At 48.7% G+C, this 19,270-nt stretch overlaps 2 protein-coding genes across 2 annotated transcripts in view; both read right to left on the bottom strand.

Annotated features, from left to right (window-relative positions):
- Positions 1 to 1,277: 1,277 nt before the first annotated feature.
- Positions 1,278 to 6,115, bottom strand: LOC131287751 (delta-1-pyrroline-5-carboxylate dehydrogenase, mitochondrial). The gene is made up of 4 exons (XM_058316833.1): positions 5,876 to 6,115; positions 2,466 to 3,305; positions 1,679 to 2,269; positions 1,278 to 1,601 (listed from the first exon to the last, which is right to left on the bottom strand). The coding sequence occupies exons 1-4, from the start codon at positions 5,932 to 5,934 to the stop codon at positions 1,367 to 1,369; spliced, it is 1,725 nt and encodes a 574-aa protein (XP_058172816.1). The 5' UTR covers positions 5,935 to 6,115; the 3' UTR covers positions 1,278 to 1,366.
- Positions 6,116 to 8,352: 2,237 nt separating this feature from the next.
- Positions 8,353 to 19,270, bottom strand: part of LOC131284043 (mucin-2) — a 101,334-nt gene continuing 90,416 nt past the window's right edge. The window contains exons 3-5 of the mRNA XM_058312897.1: positions 10,056 to 17,387; positions 8,716 to 9,983; positions 8,353 to 8,631 (exon numbers count right to left, since the gene is read on the bottom strand). Coding sequence (XP_058168880.1) covers positions 8,353 to 8,631; positions 8,716 to 9,983; positions 10,056 to 17,387 — 8,879 coding nt within the window. The remainder of the gene's footprint in view (positions 8,632 to 8,715; positions 9,984 to 10,055; positions 17,388 to 19,270) is intronic.

The raw sequence follows: 19,270 nt of genomic DNA, 5'->3' as shown, positions 1-19,270 counted from the left end.
TGAATGATTCATCGGCGCAAAACCACCTTCTCCCTCCTTGCTACCAGACACATATAACACATATTTCGCATGTTGGTTTTGTTATGATTTTAATTCTTATCGTCAGACTGATGGTTATACATATGTTTGTTGCTACAAATGGTCGTTCAGACAAATTCGGCGCTAGATAATTGTTCTCCGGGGGACTCGAGTTTCTTCTCCCGGTCGTTCTCATCAGATCAGTTTTAAGGAGTTCCATTTTTGTGTTGTTGTTATGTTAATTAATGTCTTTGCGGTACACTTTGAACAAGCGCCAAAGTACCATTTTTCTCGGCTACCAAATGTCGCTCTACTCTGGTAATACTTTTATTTTTGTTCAAATGATTTTTCATATCCACTCCACTCATAATGTCCACCATATCTTAGGTCCCGCTTATTTCTTCCCGATTTCATAGCGTGAATCACGGTTCGCGGAAACGGAAACAACACAATCAACAAGTAACGGTAGCCCCTATTGCTAGCGCTCGGATGCGCAATATGGTTACATGCCAGCTTGCACCAAAAAGCAATTCATTCCACATTCCTCTTCCGGGTTGAATGAGAAAGGATGGTTGGAAAGGGAGAAGGGTAGGTGAAAAAGGTCTAGCGACGAACATCGAGTGCAACTTCCTTTTTCTCTGCTATGTATTGTCAAGTATTGTTCACGGTAGAAGCTTTGGCAAATGGCGCCAACGGGGATCCCGATTTGGCCCGGTTGATTTTGACAAGCTTCCGGAAACACACGGCGGATGATCATCTGGTGTGTGAGTGTGTGTGTGTGTGTGATAGTAATTCGAATATCTCCCACAGCTAACAAAGTTACCACCTTTCCGGGGTAAGTCGTGCTACTCATGCACGCGGGTTCACGAAGGAAAATTAAAGGTCAAACTTAAACATACGATAACAAACGTAGGCGAAGAGACTGTGGCCGTCTGTGTCCCTGCCACAACAATTACATTACAATATTTTTACATTGCAGTGACCCTTATCCCATCGACGTTGGTAAGTTCGCGGGGAATAATGTCGAGATTGCGAATGTCGGTGGCGGTGCGTAACGTAAAGAAACGCAATCCCTAGTGGAGAGATCGGTGTCGTCGTTGTCTCTTATCGTTGATCACAAGGGAAAAAGGAAGCAAAACACAGAAGCAAGAATAATTCTAACCCATGTCCAAAGGGGGAAGGGGGGGAGGGGTGGATGAAAGTAGCAGAGAGGGTAATACAAACAAAAACAGGATCAGCGAAATGCTTTCAACGGGCCCGTTAATTTCCCGTCTCGGGGGGCGAAACACAGCGAAAAGGTAACAAAATTTCAGCGTAAAGGTTGCTTCTTGTTCGTCGAAGCGGTACCTTATTCGCGCATGTACGGATAGTCGATATCCTTCAGCGGGACGAACGTTTCCTTGATCGACTGTGGCGTTGCCCACCGCAGGATGTAGTGTGGACCGCCAGCCTTATCGTTTGTGCCCGACATGCGACCACCACCGAACGGCTGCTGGCCGACGACGGATCCGGTCGACTTGTCGTTGATGTAGAAATTGCCCGCCGTCAACTTCAGCTCGTCCAGGGCTCGCTTGAGGAATGCTCTGAAAAAGAAAAATAGAGATCGATCATAAACCTCGATGATATCCGACCGTCCCACCAAAAACCCCGCGAAACATACTCATCCTGTGCAAACACGGCCCCGGTGAGTGCGAATCGGGTCGAGCTACCGACAAGCTTGAGCGCGCTATCTAGATCCTTGTCCTTGTAGACGTAGATGGTCAGCAGCGGGCCAAAGATTTCCTCCGTCATGATGCGATCGGTCGGGTCGGTCGTCTGTACGATCGTCGGCTCGATGAAGTAGCCCTTGCTGTCGTCGCACTTGCCTCCGCCGAGGATGGACAGATTCTTCGAGCTGCGCGCGTGTTCCACGTACGATTTGATGCGCGCGAACGCCTTGTCGTCGATGACGGCCGACGTGAAGTTGGAGAAGTCGGTCACGTCGCCCACCTTGAGCGTGTCGCGGATCATCAGCAGACCGTCTTTCACCTTCGGCCAGAGGGATTCCGGGACGTACATGCGTGAGCAGGCGGAACACTTCTGGCCGCAGAACTCGAACGCGGATCGGATCGTGCCGTTCACCACCGATTCAGCGTCGGCCGACGGGTGCACAAAGTGGTAGTTTTTGCCACCGCACTCACCGATGAGTCGGGGGAAGTTGTTGTATTTGTCGATGTTTTCGCCAACCTGACGCCAGAGACGGTTGAATGTTCTGAAAGATGCAAAAGAATCGAAGAGAGTCTTTAATATCGAGGGAAGTGAAATATAGCTATTAAAGCTTGTGAAACCTAAACAATTTTTGTTGTACGGAAACCCTGCCATTGACATCTTTCCAAGATCAATAACTTAAGGCACCGCATCTGACAAGCGTCCAAAAGTAAATGAAGTTCCCATTGGCCGGTACTTACGGAACGGAACCGGTGAAGTTGATACCGGCCAGATGCGGTGAGGCGGTAATGGTATCGCCAAACACCGGACCGTCGGCTGGCACAAAGTTGACCACACCCGGTGGTACGCCGGCCTCACGCATAATCTTAAAAATCACGTAGTTCGACAGCAGGGCGGTGTCGGACGGCTTCCACAGCACGCCATTGCCCATGAGCGCCGGCGTGTACGCCAGATTGCCGCCGATGGCAGTGAAATTGAACGGGCTGACCGCAGCAATGAACCCATCGATGCCGCGGAACCGCATCGAGTTGCGCGTCACCTTCAGATCCTCGCTGATCGGCTGGTACCGGGCCGCCTCCTTCAGATAGAACGTGTTCATGCGGATGAAATCGATCAGCTCGGCCGCCGAGTCGATCTCCGCCTGGATGACCGTCTTCGCCTGGCCGAGCATGGTGGCCGCGTTCAGCTCCTGCCGGTACGGGCCCGCCATCAGATCGGCCGCCTTCTGCCAGATCCGGATGCGCTCGTCCAGTGGCGTGCGGTCCCACTTGACCTGCGTCTCGGTGGCCGTCTTGATCGCCTTCTGGATTTGCTTCTGGTCCGCGTAGTAGAACTGGGCGAGCTTGTGTTTATGGTTGTGCGGCATCACCTGGTGGCGCACCTGCTTCGAGCGGATCTCCTCCGAGCCGATGATGATCGGCACGTCCTCCATCTTGGCGGCCGCCTTCTTCAGAGCGGCCTCCAGCGCGGTACGCTCCTTCGAGCCCTTCTTGTACGTGAGCACCGGTTCGTTTTCGAGCGGAAAGTCGGGCAGCTTGTTGGTGGGAACGACCGAGTGACTGATCGCACGTGCGCCATACCTAAAAAGAGAGCAGAAATATCAGGTTTAATGAACAGTCTTTGTTTTACAAACGGTGTCGCGGTTAGTGGAGCCACGATCTTTGTTGACACTTTTGCGCTAGGATTGTTTTCTCTCCATAAAACGGGTTCCATTTTACGATGCTTATTTCTGCGAAGCCTGACTAACAGATTTATGATGATTCAATTAAGCATTCTGTGCGAGTGCGAGAACATTGCATCTGGCAAAGGAATCAAATATTGTGTATTCGCTACCGCGATCTTCTGGAATGATCACTCGTGCGTAGCTGAAGACTTTGATCTTTCGTGGATAATTTTATGTTTAAATTTTATTTTATTCAGTTCTACTTCTTTCTTAATATATGTTGCGCATACTTTGCCCTTTCAGCTCCGCATTAGAAGGGTTCCATTGAGCTTCCAAATACTACAATACTTTAACGACGATCTTGTACCACATTTTTTTAGGGATAGATCCAGAAAGTTGGTATCCAACCTAGCCTAAAATTATCGGCCATGTCCTTTATTGGATCTTCGCAAGAAAAAGGTAAGGATTCAATTGATGTAATTGCCCATCAAACATATCGATTCGATATGAATCATGCAATTGCACCTGCTCTTGCATTGTTCGTATACCTTTCGTGTTAACTTATCCACGTTTCAATACATTCTCTGTAACAAAGAAATGCAAGCTGGGAAATGTGAGTTATGCATCATGAATGGTTTTTTTTTCTTTTAGAAAAAAAATGACTTACCACCGCTTAGGTGACGTCAGAGGATAAATTTAGCTACCATTCTAAATTTACTACAGTTCCGTTACGTACTTTACGTGACACCGGCGTATTCCGTTCGGCCGTGCGAACCACTCTGTGCTACATTTATGTCAATATGCTCAAAACGACCAAATATCCAACCGAGGTGAATTTTAAAGAAAATCATTAATAAACCAAACATACACACATTCTACGAGTTCTACCATTATCGGCCTTAGATAACGCGGGGAACAAACAGCGGGCTTGTTGGTAAACTGCGATCAGTTAGTACTGGTCCACCATTTCAGTGGGTATGTTTTATCTGAAGTCAGCTGATTTATTGCTGAGTAGGGCGGAAAGGAAAGCAAAAAAGAAGACACGCGTAAACGGAAAACAAAGGGTTGATTAACATGGCACTGCAAACAGCGAAGTGCAATGTCAACTGTGCCGTCACCAGACACACACACACACACACACACAGAGCGATGCTCCATAAATGCAATGAAAACAACCCAGCAGGTGGAGAGCAAGGCAGTAAATACAATTTTATCGCGGGTCCGGGTGAAAATGTCTCAACATGTGCAACTCTGACATTGAAACGAGCGAGCTGTAGGCGACATTTATATGCATTTCCTGTGAAACCACTCCGACCAAGAAGCGAATTCAGGTGAGATAAGTGTGCTTCGCAACAGAAATCCTTCGTGGCGTGTCTACACCAAATTATCTCAATCGTCCATCAGTCTTCATCAGCTTCGACAGCGCAATAAATGCATAATCTTCGAGATAAAATATGGTCTGATTGAATCTATCACTCTCTTTTTTTTACTCAAAATCTCCTAAGAGTTATTGGTTCAACCCGACGGTGATAAAAATAAATGCAATATATCAGAAAATTTGCTATCGCTCTTCAAAAAAATAAAACAGAACTAATTGAAGGTAAACACACTTCAAAATGTAACCATTCACTTATGTAGTGGCACTTAGAACCGCCAGTAAGAGCCCCCGTGCAGGCGCTTGTTCATAATGTCCACACTCCAGCTCGACGCGAACAAACCGACGAGACAGGCTGTCTATTGTGCATCCATCGGTATGGACGGGTTGTCGAAAGCGGTGAAGTTGATCAACAGCTCTCGCCCCAATAAGTATTCCTCTCAGCAGCGTACAGCAACTGCAGAGCGTGCGTGTGGGTTCAGTCTGGAATGCACTTTGTCCACCATGCCTTCGGATAAGATAAAAAAAAGTGAGACCACGCGCGCGCGCGCGCATAAAACCATGTCTAGGAAAACCCGGGTAAGAAAAGTTAAATGGGACAAGGTACTTCACGCGTTGCCAAGGAACCGATTAGGTGCAACAGGAAACCAATCCTCTCGCTATGCCGAATTAGCTCCAATCTACACCGCAGACATTATGGTGTGTCCTCGGTACTGAAAATAAATGCCTATGACGAATGCATCCACGTACCGTTCGGATGCACTTTGCTAATGGTGTGGGTGCAATTTCCATTATTCAGTATCGCAATCGATGCGACAGTGAAGTGTACGAAACAAAACCCACAATAATACTAGGTGCGGCTAAAATTAAGGAATCCCACCGGTATAGTTTTGTTGCACATCCGAGTAACCGGTGCAGCTTTGCTGGGGGTTTGTCGAAAATAGCAAACCCCCTGCCCTACTCCTTTCATGCGAGCGTTTTCAGACAGGTTGCTTAGTTGCACTTGCGCTGCAACTGGGATTTTCTTTTCTCTACGTTTTTCCGCCTTCGGTTTTCTTTCCTCGACTTTCACGCTGTCGATCCTGACCGACCGCGTGATGCTTTGAACTGACCTTTGCAAGCTGGCGACCAGCGTTGCCCCCGCCGCTCCGCTTTTACAGACGTTGAACATTGTTGCACCGGGGGTTTGGTTACGTTTGCGGGGTGATGGTGCGGCGCTTTTCTCCTGCAGTCGGTTCTGCGAACTTCTTCGTAATTCGAGGCGGTCCTGCCCCTGCGATTACGTGACGGATTACGACGGACCTTGCGGACGATCGATTTTTTGGTTTGTTTTTCCGTACACACACACACACAAACACACACACGCACCTTGCCGGGGCTAAGGTGTTCTGGAAGGGTGTGTGTTGTTGCGACAAACAGAACTGAGGCCTTTTCCTGCCTTATTTCCGAGAAGCACTTGCACTTGCTGCTTTAGAATGGCACACGAAGTTACAATCACACTGCACGCACTGTTGCCTCGTTGTTGTGGCACTCTGAAAAGAATAGGATAACACTAGGTAAATCTCGTCCGAAATGTTTCGGAGTAGATTTGCACTGCGGTTGGAAGGAAAATAAGCGTGGCCTTGGCGGGGCCCAGCTAAACGGGTGGTTTCGCGATAGTTCTGGTGGCAAAAATTACGTAAGTCGTTTACTACACACCGCCAACTATGTGTTGTAGAGGCCTGTGTAGCGCTTGCCCGTCCACGCTCTCTTGTTTTATCTCTTTTCCCCTCCCACGGACTGGCTTTTGCACTGCACCGACAACACCGAGCTCCAACAACACGCCACGACCACCGACGATGGACCGCTCAAACCGAAATCAATTGACGGACTGGCTGCTTGTGGTTTGTCCGTTGGAAAGAATGCAATTTTCCACACCCCACCTTCCTGCTGCGCCTTTTAACCATTCCATCGAACCAAATACACAGCTGCTCGGAGAAGTGAAAGATAAAATTTTACGTGAACGAGAGACAGAGATATCGCTCGAGCGCAAGAGCGAAAAACAATCGTCAGGCGAAGCGAGACAGAGATAGCGATAGCGGTGGCATCAATCAGCGTTATTCCGAGAGCCGAATATTGGATCAAATTAGCCAAACTGTGTTTGTCATTCAAATTTACGATACCCGCCATCGACAGCCCACGATAAGTTGTTGTGCACGAAACTGTTCACATGCCCACAATCAAATTTGCACAACACACGACAGCGCTTGAATCACGCCGGAAAGATAAAACTAAACAACGAACCACCGACACCCGGTTGCGCAGTGCATTTTCATTTATCAAATGAAAGGAAAACAAGAATCGAGAGTCTTCTGACAGAACGAGGGAGAAAGAGAGTTGCGCATGCGAAAGATAAATGAAAGACTGAGAGGAGAGAACTGTCAAGTTGACAAGTGAGTATGATAACATCAAGGTGAATGCAACATATCAGGTACAGTAAACCCCAAGGTGGATAAAATATAATAGGTAGAGCTTGCATGCGAAAACTCGTGTACAAGTTGCGAAACTTGTACTCGAGATATTATCCAGAATTTTGAACATTTTTAAAAACCTCGTTCCACGTGTTGCACCTGTTTGCCGTTCTTGATAGCATGGCGTCTTGTAAATTGTACAGCCTTTGAATATAAATCGTTTTTAACGATAATGAAGAAATGAAGGTGAATTCATTTTTGAAATTAAATTTCGACTTTCTTTACAACAGTTATAATACCTTTACAGTAGATGCATATCGTATTTTCATTTCCAGCTTCGTTGCCACTTTCTTTCATTTTCAACATAAGAATTAACCTGTAAACCACATTTACAATAAATTACAGCTGATTTATTTGATTTATTTTTTCTCGTTCAGTTTTCGCTGGCAAAAGAGTTAAGCTTAAAGTGTTTAAGTGGGACGTAGATTAGATTACAGCTATATTACGATTACTCAGTGGTTCACCACCGGCTATCACCTGCACCATTCTTTGCTAAAACAATAGAACTAAATTTCCACCTTCTCTCGGGAGTCCTTTTGAGAAGGCTCATTTTTGCAAAGTGTTTTACAGTGCACCATACAAAGAAAACGATTCGTTATTCCTTGCTCTGCAACCGCGTGATGATAGCGAACCGGAGAGCAATCGTTCCGAAATTTTGTCTTGCCTTGGGTTTTTTTTCAAATTTCTCCCCCGGTAGGCTTTTCGAAGGAATTATTTACACTCCTGTCCTACATAACTAATTTAAGATGTACTACCTGTTTAGTGTTTCCTTCACGACGCTAGAGGATATGGAAATGCATTTTGTGCCCTGCGTTTTATGACATCTCTCTCTCTGACTAGAACTGGATGCCGCAGTGCCTTGTGTAGTGCCCGTCCGTCAGGTCCGATCCACGCAAAAAGAGGCACTAGCATCAGTTCTGCATCTACATTAGCTGGTGTTACGTGACCGGATACGATGGCTTCCGTTTATGGTCCGTCGAAGTGTGGTACACCCATCCGTGTGCACACACTGTCACGATACGTGAAGTTTGGGTTCGATGAAGTACTATGGCAGCTGGTTTACGGTCGGTATGGTTACTCTAGAACAGACTACGTTTACGGTTACCGATGTTGATCCACTCGACTGGCAACTCCGAGCGCTCCTGCATCGGGGTGGACTGACACTCGGGGATCTTGGCGACACGCTCGCACCGACGGCTCACGCGCCAGTAGACGTATCCCTTGGGGCAGCGGTACATGTTCGGCTGGAGTCCGGACCGTCCCTGGCTGCACCGCAAGAAGGTAGAGCTGCACTTTTGGTCTTCGATCGCAAAGTGTCCATCCGTCGGACAAAGTGGTTCCTTCGAGCCGAGCTGCATCTGTATGGTAATGAAAGAGAAAAACAATTGTCAGACATGTGAACAATGTTCTCCAATTACTTTGGTTCGAAGCAAAGTCGTAACACTGACCACTGGCTGTTGACGGGTGGTACGAAGTTGCGATCGCAGATTGTTCGCCTTGCAGCGATCGTCATTCTCGGACGGTTCGGTACACTGGGTACGATCCTCCTGGTAGACGGTGTTGTTTGGACAGCTAAACACCACGATGCTGTAGTCGTAACTGTCCGGTTTCTCCGTGCACTGGTAGAACAGGTTGCAGTTCTTCGGATGACGCTTGAAGCCAGTCGGACAAACGAAGCGATCCTGATCCTCGTCCACCGGCGGACAGGAGCTGGTACAACTGGCTGGACATTCCTCGGCCGGTTTGGTAGTGGACTCCATGCCCTCGGTGGTCGTCATCTCCTGGGCGGAGCTGCTGGTTGTCATTTCTCCCCCTGCGGTGGTCGATTCCTGCTCCCCACTGGCTGTGGTTGTCTCCGCTTGGCTCATGGTGGTCGTCTCCTGCTCGCTACCAGCTGTGGTGGTTTCCTGCGCTTGAGCTGTCGTAGTTGTCTCCTGCTGGCCGCTGGCAGTTGTCGTTTCTTGGGCTGCCGTCGTCGTAGTCTCTTGGGCCGAGGCGGTTGTCGTCTCTTGGGCTGAGGCGGTTGTCGTCTCTTGGGCCGAGGCGGTCGTCGTCTCTTGAGCTGAAGCGGTTGTCGTCTCTTGGGCAGAAGCGGTTGTCGTTTCCTGAGCAGCAGAGGTTGTCGTCTCCTGAGCAGAAGTGGTTGTCGTCTCTTGTGTGGCCGCAGTGGTCGTCTCCTGTGTGGAAGATGTTGTCGTCTCCTGAGTCGCCGCAGTGGTCGTCTCTTGAGCCGCCATAGTCGTCGTCTCCTGGGCCGACGTAGTCATCTGTTGCGTCGTAGTTTCCTCCTTTCCGGCGGCTGTTGTCTCCGACTGTGCCTCCGTCTGCATCGCAGCGGTCGTTTCGGAGCTCGCCATAGACTCGGTAGTTGCGTCGGTTTGCTGTGCAGCCGTAGTGGTCTGCTGGGCTGCGTTGTCCGTTGTCATACTAGCGTCTGTGGTGGCTCCGGCCGATCCCTCCGTAGTAGTAGCAGCAGCCATCGTCGTCGATTCGGTCGCTGCGGATGATTTGGAACAGTTGCGGGGTGGTTGAACACTCTCCTCATGGTTGCAGGTATTCACCGCCGGATCCCAAATGGTACCCTCCGGGCAGTCGAAGTGAAAGACGGAGAAGTTTTCACCCTGTCCGTCCCAGTCGACGCAGCGGTAGAACTTGGTACAATCGTCCGGGTTCGGAAAGTAGCCGGCCTCGGTACAGTTGACCGGTGTTGATGGGGATGATTTCGATGAGTTTGAAGCGGTTGATGATTCCATGCTTTCGGTGGTGGATTCGGTTGTGGGTTGCATGCTTTGGGTGGTGGTAGTTGATGTTGTTGATGATGGCGCGGTGGTAGTGGTGGTGGAAGAGGAAGTTGAGGAAGAGGAAGTCGTGCTTTGGGAGGAAGACATGCTAGGAGTAGTAGTAGTTGATGATGGTGCTTGTGAACTAGTGGTGGTTGTTGATGATTGTGTTGATGTAGTAGGAGCTTGGGTAGTAGTGGTAGTAGTAGTGGTAGTGGTTGTTGTTGATGTTGTTGATGTGGTTGATGATGATTGTGATTGGTTAGATTGGTTATTACTAGTGTTACCTGTCTGTCCGCTGCACATTTCAACAACATTCTCATGGTTGCACGTTTGCAACTGCTGATCCCAAGCGGTACCTTCGCCGCAAGTGAAATCATGCTTGTTGTATCCACCCTTGCCGTTGTCCACACACCGGTAGAACTTGCGGCAATCGTCCGGGTTGGCCATAAAACCCTCCTCGGTACACTTGCCCGGTGATGCAGCCATTGTCGTTGTTTCCTGGTTACCGGATGACTGCGTCGTCATCTCGCCACCGGGCGTCGAGTCCGTTGAAGACTCTCCACTGGTGGTCGATTCCTGTCCCTGAGATGAAGTGGTCGTTTCTCCACCAGTCGTACTCTGCCCAGTGGTCGTTTCCTGTCCAGCGGTTGTGGTTTGACTTTGGCCGGTGGTTGTTTCTTGTGCAGCGGCTGTGGTCGTCTCTTGAGAAGAAGTTGTCGTCGTTTCAGCACCTGCTGCAGTAGTAGTCGTGGTGTCCTGAGTTGCCCCAGTAGTAGTTGTCTGTTGTTCCACGGGCGTAGTTGTTGTCTCTTGGCTAGGGGCCGTAGTCATGTCCTGTCTGGCGGTTGTAGTCTCCCCTGCCGGTGTAGTGCTGTCAGTAGGCGAGGATGTTGTTGTCGTCATTGTCGGTGTAGTCGTTGCTGTACTGTCAGTTTGACCCTGAGTTGTACCATCGGTTGCCGTGGTCGTACTCTCTGCACCACTCGTGGTCATGTCGGTACCAGTTGGTTCCGGTTCTGGCTCCGGTGGACGGTCGGCACCACAGTTGGGCACTTCGTACTCGTAGTTACAAGCCTGCTTGCTCTGATCCCACGCCGTACCCTCCGAACAAGTGAACTCGTACTTCGTGTATCCACCCTTGCCGTTGTCAACGCACCGGATGAACATCTTGCAATTTGTAGGATGTGGTTTGAAGCCTTCCGAATCACATCCTTCGGAAGAGGGCATTGTTGAGGTTTCGGTTGCACCCTCAGGCGTAGTAGATGAATCTCCCGATCCGGTTGTCGAAGGTCCCATGGTTGCTGTCGATTGTGTAGCTCCTTGGGACTCAGTGGTTTGCTCTTGTGCGTTAGATGTCGTTTCTTCCTTGGTCGATTCGGTGGTTGCCGTGGCCGTAGTTTCTTCCTTACCAGATTCTGTAGTCGGAGATGTTCCCTGTGGGGTTGTGGCACTGGTAGTGCTGCTCGTGGTTTGCTGGCTGGAAGGTGCATCCGTAGCACCGGTGGTCAACGATTCCGGCTCTAGACTGCTGCTTGCTTGCTCGGTAGTGCTCGGCATCGACTCGGTTGAAGACTGTGACGGTGGTAGATATGTGTTACCTGGTCCCGATGAACTGCCAGGGTATTGTGAGGACGCGGTGTTCTCAGTACCGGTACCACACTTCGAGTTCTGCACTGACGATGGATGGTTGCAAGCGAGAATGTCGTTATCCCAAACCGTACCCGGTCCGCAGGTGAACTCATACCGATCGTAACCACCGTTGCCATTGTCAACACATCGATAGAACTTGTTGCAGTTGGAAGGATGCTCCATGAATCCTTCTTGCTGGCATACACCGTTGCTTCCTGCGGGCACTGCTGGAGCTGAGGTCGTAGTTGTTGTTTGGCAAGGTGGTACGGTCGTTGAAGGTTGTGCACTTGTGGTCGTCTCCTCGGGTCGGTTTGTGCCATCCGTTCCGTTTGGACCTTCTGGCCCTCCCGGCCCATTGGGACCATTAGGTCCGTTTGGTCCATTTGGTCCATTTGATTCTCCTTGTCCTTCAGGACCATTCGGTCCATTAGGTCCGTTAGGTCCATTGCCAGATCCATCAGGACCATTCGGTCCATTGGGTCCATTGCCAGATCCATCAGGACCATTCGGTCCATTGCCAGAACCATCCGGACCATTCGATCCATTGCCCGAACCATCAGGACCATTCGGTCCATCAGGTCCGTTAGGTCCATTTGGTCCGTTTGGTCCATCAGGACCATCAGGTCCATTAGGTCCGTTTGGTCCACCCGGCCCATCCGGTCCATTTGGTCCATTCGGCCCATTGGGTCCATTACCAGATCCATCGGGACCATTGGGCCCATTGGGTCCATTGCCAGATCCATCGGGACCATTCGGTCCACTGCCAGAACCATCCGGTCCATTTGGTCCATTCGGCCCATTGGGTCCATTACCAGATCCATCGGGACCATTGGGCCCATTGGGTCCATTGCCAGATCCATCGGGACCATTCGGTCCATTTGGTCCATTGCCAGATCCATCCGGACCATTTGGTCCATTCGGCCCATTGCCAGATCCATCCGGACCGTTAGGTCCATTGCCCGTGCCGTTCGGACCATTGGGTCCCTGAGAAGACGAACCTGGCGATCCACCTTCGGGAGCAACCGCTGGCCCAGTAGCCTTACCGCAACGTGGATTATCGACAGCCCAGTCATGGTTGCAGCTAGCAATTTTGTCATCCCATACGGTACCGTCACCGCAGCGGAAGTCGTGTCGCGTGTATCCACCATTGCCGTTTGATACGCAGCGGTAAAACTTCTGGCAATCGTTCGGATCACCCATGAAGCCATCTTCAGTGCAAGCAGGAGCGTTTCCGGATGAGGCTGGCCGAGCGGTTGTTCCGCTTGCTCCTTGCGTGGTACCGGAAGCGGTTGTGGCATCGGTGGCACCAGCTGGACTAGATGATGGTGCAGCTGTAGTACTTGAAGATTGTGCTGAGGGAGAAAGAGTTGTTGTGGACTGAGTACCTTGCATAACGATCGTTGTGAGCATAGTTGTTTGTGTGCCTGGTGTTGGTGGTGTGCTGGATTGTGTTGATGTTCCCGATTCGTGTGCTCCAGCTGCTGGCGTGGTCTGTGTTGTACTTGTTTGTGTGGTGGAAGATCCTGCCTCAGTGGTAACACTAGAGGTTGAGGACTCCGTAACGGTGCTTTGTGTAGTGGTACTTTGTGTTGTGGTGCTTTGTGTTGTTGTGGGTTGTGTGCTAGTGGATTCTTGTGTGCTTGTAGACTCTTGTGTGGTTGTAGATGTTTGTGTACTTGAGGACTCTTGTGTGGTGGTAGATGTTTGTGTAGTTGCGGGTTCTTGTGTTGTTGTACTTTGTTGTGAAACAGATTCTCCTGGGGAAGGCGCTGTAACACTTGTCGTCGTTGTTTCAGACGCATGTGTAACGGATTCTTGTGTTGTATATTGTTCGCTAGATGACTGCTGTTGTTGTGTAGTGATATGTTCTGTTGAAGTTTCCATTTGTGTGGTGGATTCAGTTGCGGAAGCAGTGTGTTGTGTTTGTGTTGTAATTTCGCTTAGTGTAGTGGATGTTGGTGTTGACGAACCCTCCGATGAGGACTCTTGAGAGGATGTGGTAGTTTGTGTAGAGGATGATGTTTCAGAGCTACTAAGTGGTGTGCTTTGTGTGGTAGAATCTGTAGCTGACTCTTGTGAGTGAGTAGTTTGAGTAGGAGTGGAGGGTCCCCCAGCCGTGGAGGGTTGTGTTGTGTGTATATCTGGTGTGGAGGACTCGAGTGTGCTTGTTGCCACTGATCCTTCCGAGGACGATGACTGTGTGGTTGGTGCTACTGTCGTAGTGCTAGTGGAAGTGGATTGTGTGGTGGAACTAGATGTGCTGGGGGTGGCAGTTGTTGTACTGCTGGAAGTAATCTCAGTGCTTGAAGCACTCGTCGCAGTTGTTTCGGAGCTAGGAGCCAGAGAAGACGAAACTGGTTCTGTGGGCAATGGAGTGTTTGGTGAGGAAGACGAGGTTGCTTCTGTCGGAGTGCTTTCTGAAACTAAATTTGATACAGTTGTGACGTCGGGAGTAGTTGTAGCAGTGCTAGCAGGTGTTGTTGTTGGCATTGATTCGGTGCCGGTGGTGCTTGGGGAGTTTGAAACAGTTGTAGTTGTTGATGAACTTGCTGCAGTAACTGGAGATGTTGTTGTCGCCTCTGTCGATGTTATCGTAGTTTCAACAGGAGTAGTTGTTGGGATAGCTGTGGTCGTTGATGTGGACGTTGTTGTAGATGCAGTAGTTGTAGATGATGCTTTGGTAGTGGTAGTTATTGGAGTTGTAGGAGATGTTCCAGTAGTGGTTGTAGATGATTGTTCTAAAGGACCCTGAGGTGTTGTTGGTTGAACTGAACCAGTGGTAGAAGATCCTGCGTTTTGGTTATTATTGGTATTACCTTGACCTCCAGTATTTTGTTGATTGTTTTCATTGTTACCAGTGTTCTGATTATTGTTATTGGATTGTCCTGAGCTGTTTTCGTTATTTGTGGAGCCTTGATTTTGATTGCTATTGGAGCCTTGGTTGGATTGACTGTTTTCATTGTTATTATTGCTGGATCCTTGGTTTTGATTGTTTTGATTTTGACCTTGATTGTTTTCCTGTCCTTGGTTATGATTTTGGTTGTTTCCACCCTGATTCTGATTACTAGACTGGTTGCTGCTGCTCGAGCCCTGATTCTGACTACTGGATTGTTGATTGTTGCTGTTGTTGCTGCTTGAGCCTTGATTCTGATTGCTAGATTGTTGATTAGACTGATTGTTGCTACTCGATCCTTGATTTTGACTACTAGACTGCTGATTCTGACCTTGGCTCTGATTACTGGACTGGCTATTGCTGCTCGAGTTTTGATTCTGACTACTGGACTGGTGATTCTGATTACTGGATTGACTGTTACTGCTCGAATTTTGGTTCTGGCTAGATTGCTGATTTTGACTTTGATTCTGATTGCTCGACTGGTTGTTGCTACTCGACCCTTGATTTTGATTGCTGGACTGCTGATTCTGACCTTGGTTTTGATTATTCGACTGATTGTTGCTACTTGAACCTTGATTCTGACTGCTGGATTGCTGATTCTGACCCTGGTTCTGATTACTGGACTGATTATTGCTACTTGAGCCTTGGTTTTGGCTGTTGGACTGCTGATTCTGTCCTTGGTTCTGATTATTCCACTGATTGTTGCCACTAGATCCTTGATTCTGATTACCAGATTGTTGATTCTGTCCTTGGTTCTGATTATTCCACTGATTGTTGCTACTAGATCCTTGATTCTGATTGCTAGATTGTTGGTTCTCCCCTTGATTCTGATTATTCCACTGATTATTGCTACTTGATCCTTGATTCTGATTGTTAGATTGTTGGTTCTGACCCTGGTTCTGATTATTCCACTGATTATTGCTACTTGATCCTTGATTCTGATTACTAGATTGTTGGTTCTGACCTTGATTCTGATTACTCCATTGATTACTGTTACTCTGGCCTTGGTTCTGGTTGTTCGATTGTTGATTTTGTCCCTGATTTTGGTTATTCCACTGTTGATTACTGCTGCTGGAGCTTTGACTTTGATTGCTTGTCTGTTGGCTCTGGCTTTGACTTTGACTACTGCTGGATTGCTGATTTTGATTATTAAACTGATTGTTTTGACCTTGATTATTGTTATTCCATTGATTGTTGCCATTCTGGCCCTGATTGTTATTATTCCACTGATTGTTTTGGCCTTGATTCTGGTTATTCCACTGGTTGTTGCTATTCTGACCTTGGTTTTGGTTATTCCACTGGTTATTCTGATTTTGATTTTGATTACTCCATTGGTTGTTACTGTTTTGACCCTGGTTTTGATTGTTCCACTGATTGTCTTGACCCTGATTGTTGTTGTTCCACTGACCATTGGTGTTCTGACCTTGGTTTTGGTTGCTCCATTGGTTATTTTGCCCTTGGTTGTTGTTATTCCACTGGCTGTTACTATTTTGTCCCTGGTTTTGGTTGTTCCATTGGTTATTCTGACCTTGATTTTGATTCTGCCACTGGTTATTATTGCTTTGGCCCTGATTTTGATTGTTCCACTGGTTATTCTGCCCCTGGTTGTTATTGTTCCACTGGTTGTTGCCATTTTGTCCCTGATTCTGGTTGCTCCACTGGCTATTCTGCCCTTGGTTCTGATTATTCCATTGGTTATTATTGTTTTGACCTTGATTGTTGTTATTCCACTGTTGATTCTGTCCCTGATTCTGATTGTTCCATTGGTTGCTACCCGAAGAGCCCTGATTTTGATTCTGCCACTGGTTGTTCGATCCTTGATTCTGGTTACTCCACTGTCCACCAGATCCTTGATTGTTCCACTGATTGTTTCCTCCCGAGTTACCACCGGAGCTCGAACTGCTGCTAGAACTACTAGAACTGCTAGAGCTGCTACTCGAGCTACTGGAGCTGCTGGAGCTGCTCGAGGCGCTAGAAGAGCCTTGCCCATTACCACCCTGCGTCCACGTGGTCATATTATTGTAACTACTGAGTTCACTCGCAGCCGACGTTTGTGAGCTGGTCGTGTTCGTTGTGACACCGTTCTGCGTCATGGAACTCGCAGCCTGCGTCATGTTCTTGTCCATCGAAGCGTTAGACTGGCTGAACGACTCCTGATTGACAATATAGTCGCTCTGCGTGATTTGTGTACACCGCTCGACAGCGGCTGCGTGGTTACAGGACGTTATCCGGTCGTCCCAAACAGTGCCCTCTCCGCAACGGAACGGCAGCTTTTGGAAGGTACCGTCCGCACGCGCGATGCACCGATAGAACACCCGACAGTCGCTCCTGTCCCCAACGAACCCATCTTCCTCACACGGCACTCCATCGTCCACGATCGGTTTACCATCTTTCTCCGCCCCATCGTCCGGTTTCGCACCGGTTGGCTCATTACCTGCCGGGGTGACACTATTTTCGTTGCCATTGCCGTTGCCTCCACCACTCGGAGCGTTCTCTTGGCCGTTGTTCGTCGGCGCCGGTTCCCTTTCCGCTGGTTCTGCCATTTGTGGTGCCGTTTCCGGTGCGGCCGGTTCGGGTTCCGGTGCCGGGGCGTTACCGCCGTCGATCTCGTTGCCCGTTTCGCGGCACTCCTCCCGCTCCGAGTCACGCGGATGTACGCACACGTTTTCAGTCATCGAAAAAACGGTTCCAGGGCCGCAGCGGAACTTGTAGGCCGTTAATTTGTCGCCTTCCTGCACGCACCGGTAAAACACGGCACAATCGTTCGGGTCTACGGCAAATCCTTCTTGCTGGCATTGGAATTTTGCAGCTGAAAATAGAAAAGTAGTAATAAATATTTGAATTTGAATTAAATATTTTCAATACTGAACAGCTGTGAAACTTTGTGAGGGAAAAGGCAAAACAATAAAAACAATTGAGCTTTGTGATTAGAAAAGTCTGTTATTTAATTTAACACGATAGTTAAAATTATAGTTATTATAGAGATTCTGGTATAAGAACTATTTTCCGTTTTATTACCCCTAACCAAAGGGCAGATATTGGTTTTATAAGTATGGTTTATTTGTAACCAGTATCGATACAACCGTACAATTTCATTGTTCTAAGATTACCGGAGAAGATACTGGAAATGAAAAGGCTGTGCCAAGCAGGCACCTCATAACATTCCTGTTTATTATACGTCTGCTATTGGCTCCAACATAAATAGCTCGAGATTCCTTCCGCCGAACGACCCGCCGCACTTAGTACTATTGGTAATAAATCATTTATTGCACGTCCAATCATCGTTTATGGTTGTAGCTTGCCAGCCGGCGGCGCACTTCATGCCTCTTCACTATCACCATCAACTTCATCCTACACCGGCATAAACGAAGAGTCCATCTTCGATTCTCGACTGACGAAAGCTTCACTTGCCGCCACAACCGTCGTGGGAAATACTATAATTGCATCATATTGCGTTTGACGTCCTGTCTTGGTGCTCGCCCTGACCGGGCAGGAAAGGGGTGATGCACGGTGTGGTGGGTGTGTCCGCCGAGTGTCTTTGTTTGCACAACTAGCGCAAGAGCAATAAAAGAACAGGGGAGGGGGCGAGGGGACATCACAAACTCCCGCGGAGTGCCGGCGAAACTTCTTCGCAAATTAATGTTCAAGACGGTAAGGTCGAGAAGACTGGACAGACACACACATTCTCTCTCGCTCTCTCTAATGCACTCGAATCAAAGATTGGCCAACGAAAGGAGCTTTCTAATTGATTTGAAAGTACTTCCCGGGGAAAGCTGAAGCGAGGGAAAACTTAAACAAATGGTTCGCCCAGATAAACGTGAAAGAAAGAATTCTTGAAGAAAGCGCTTCAGTTGGTTGGAAAAGAAAACCCAGCTGATCATCCAGCGAAGCTGTCGATGAAAAATGTAATTGATTCTTTCATCCACTTTTCCACCGCTCCTCCTCCTCCTCCTCCCCATCCCATTGGCAAGCTTGGGCGGCCTCCGTCAGTGGCACTCGCTTGGCAAAGGAAGACGGACGCGTTTACGTACGGATCGACTCGATGATGGTGGGTGAATTTATTTCTTCCAACTCGACAGCTTCTTTTTGCCATCCAGTCCCACGTTGGGTCCCTGTTGCGGTTCCCTTTTTCCTTTTTTTTCATCTTCTTCCCCTTCGTACAAACGCTACGCAAACACCTATCTCAGGTGCTGTCAGCGGGAACAAGATTATCCCTTTATAACAGTCAATAAATCAGTCGCTCGCGCGAAGGGAATCGGATGTGCGGTGCGTCGAGGTTCGCGCCCTCCGACCGTTCCTTGGTATTCCTTGGTGTTTTTTTTTGTGTTTCATTTTTCCACACTCCACCTTTCCTAGACGACGCGCGAGCGCCTATCGGTGGGGAAAGGGCGGGTCCTGGACGATCCCCTAGGCAATAGGCGTCGAGGCGTACGTTCGTCGTTCATTCTTTTTGCACCCCGGGCACTTCTAGCGTCACTTATTTATGCGCTCGAAACGCGATAAACCTAATTGGATGTCATCTTTGGCTGTTTTCATCAGCGGTTGGTGGAAGGTATGCGCTGTGGCGGAAAAGCGCTCCAATGCGTGTGCCCGGTTATTTGACACCCACCCATCGGTTTGATGCATGTTGCATCCCTCCAGGGCACACTCGCTTCCAGTTCCCGTTCGATTTCCACCCGTGATTGGTGACTG

Source organism: Anopheles ziemanni, chromosome 3 (assembly GCF_943734765.1).
Source record: "Anopheles ziemanni chromosome 3, idAnoZiCoDA_A2_x.2, whole genome shotgun sequence".
Classification (NCBI taxonomy): domain Eukaryota; kingdom Metazoa; phylum Arthropoda; class Insecta; order Diptera; family Culicidae; genus Anopheles; species Anopheles ziemanni.
The sequence above is the reverse complement of the archived record's forward strand: the minus strand, read 5'-3'. Positions and strand labels throughout refer to the sequence as shown.

What these genes read in the sequence shown, in the direction of transcription:
- LOC131287751 (XM_058316833.1), bottom strand. Translation starts at nt 5,934, where the DNA reads ATGTTCAACGTCTGTAAAAGCGGAGCGGCGGGGGCAACGCTGGTCGCC. An exon ending in AACTTCACCGGTTCCGTTCC is followed by an intron (nt 2,270 to 2,465) that starts GTAAGTACCGGC and finishes TGCATCTTTCAG; the next exon opens with AACATTCAACCGTCTCTGGC. An exon ending in GCCGTGTTTGCACAGGATGA is followed by an intron (nt 1,602 to 1,678) that starts GTATGTTTCGCG and finishes TTTCTTTTTCAG; the next exon opens with AGCATTCCTCAAGCGAGCCC.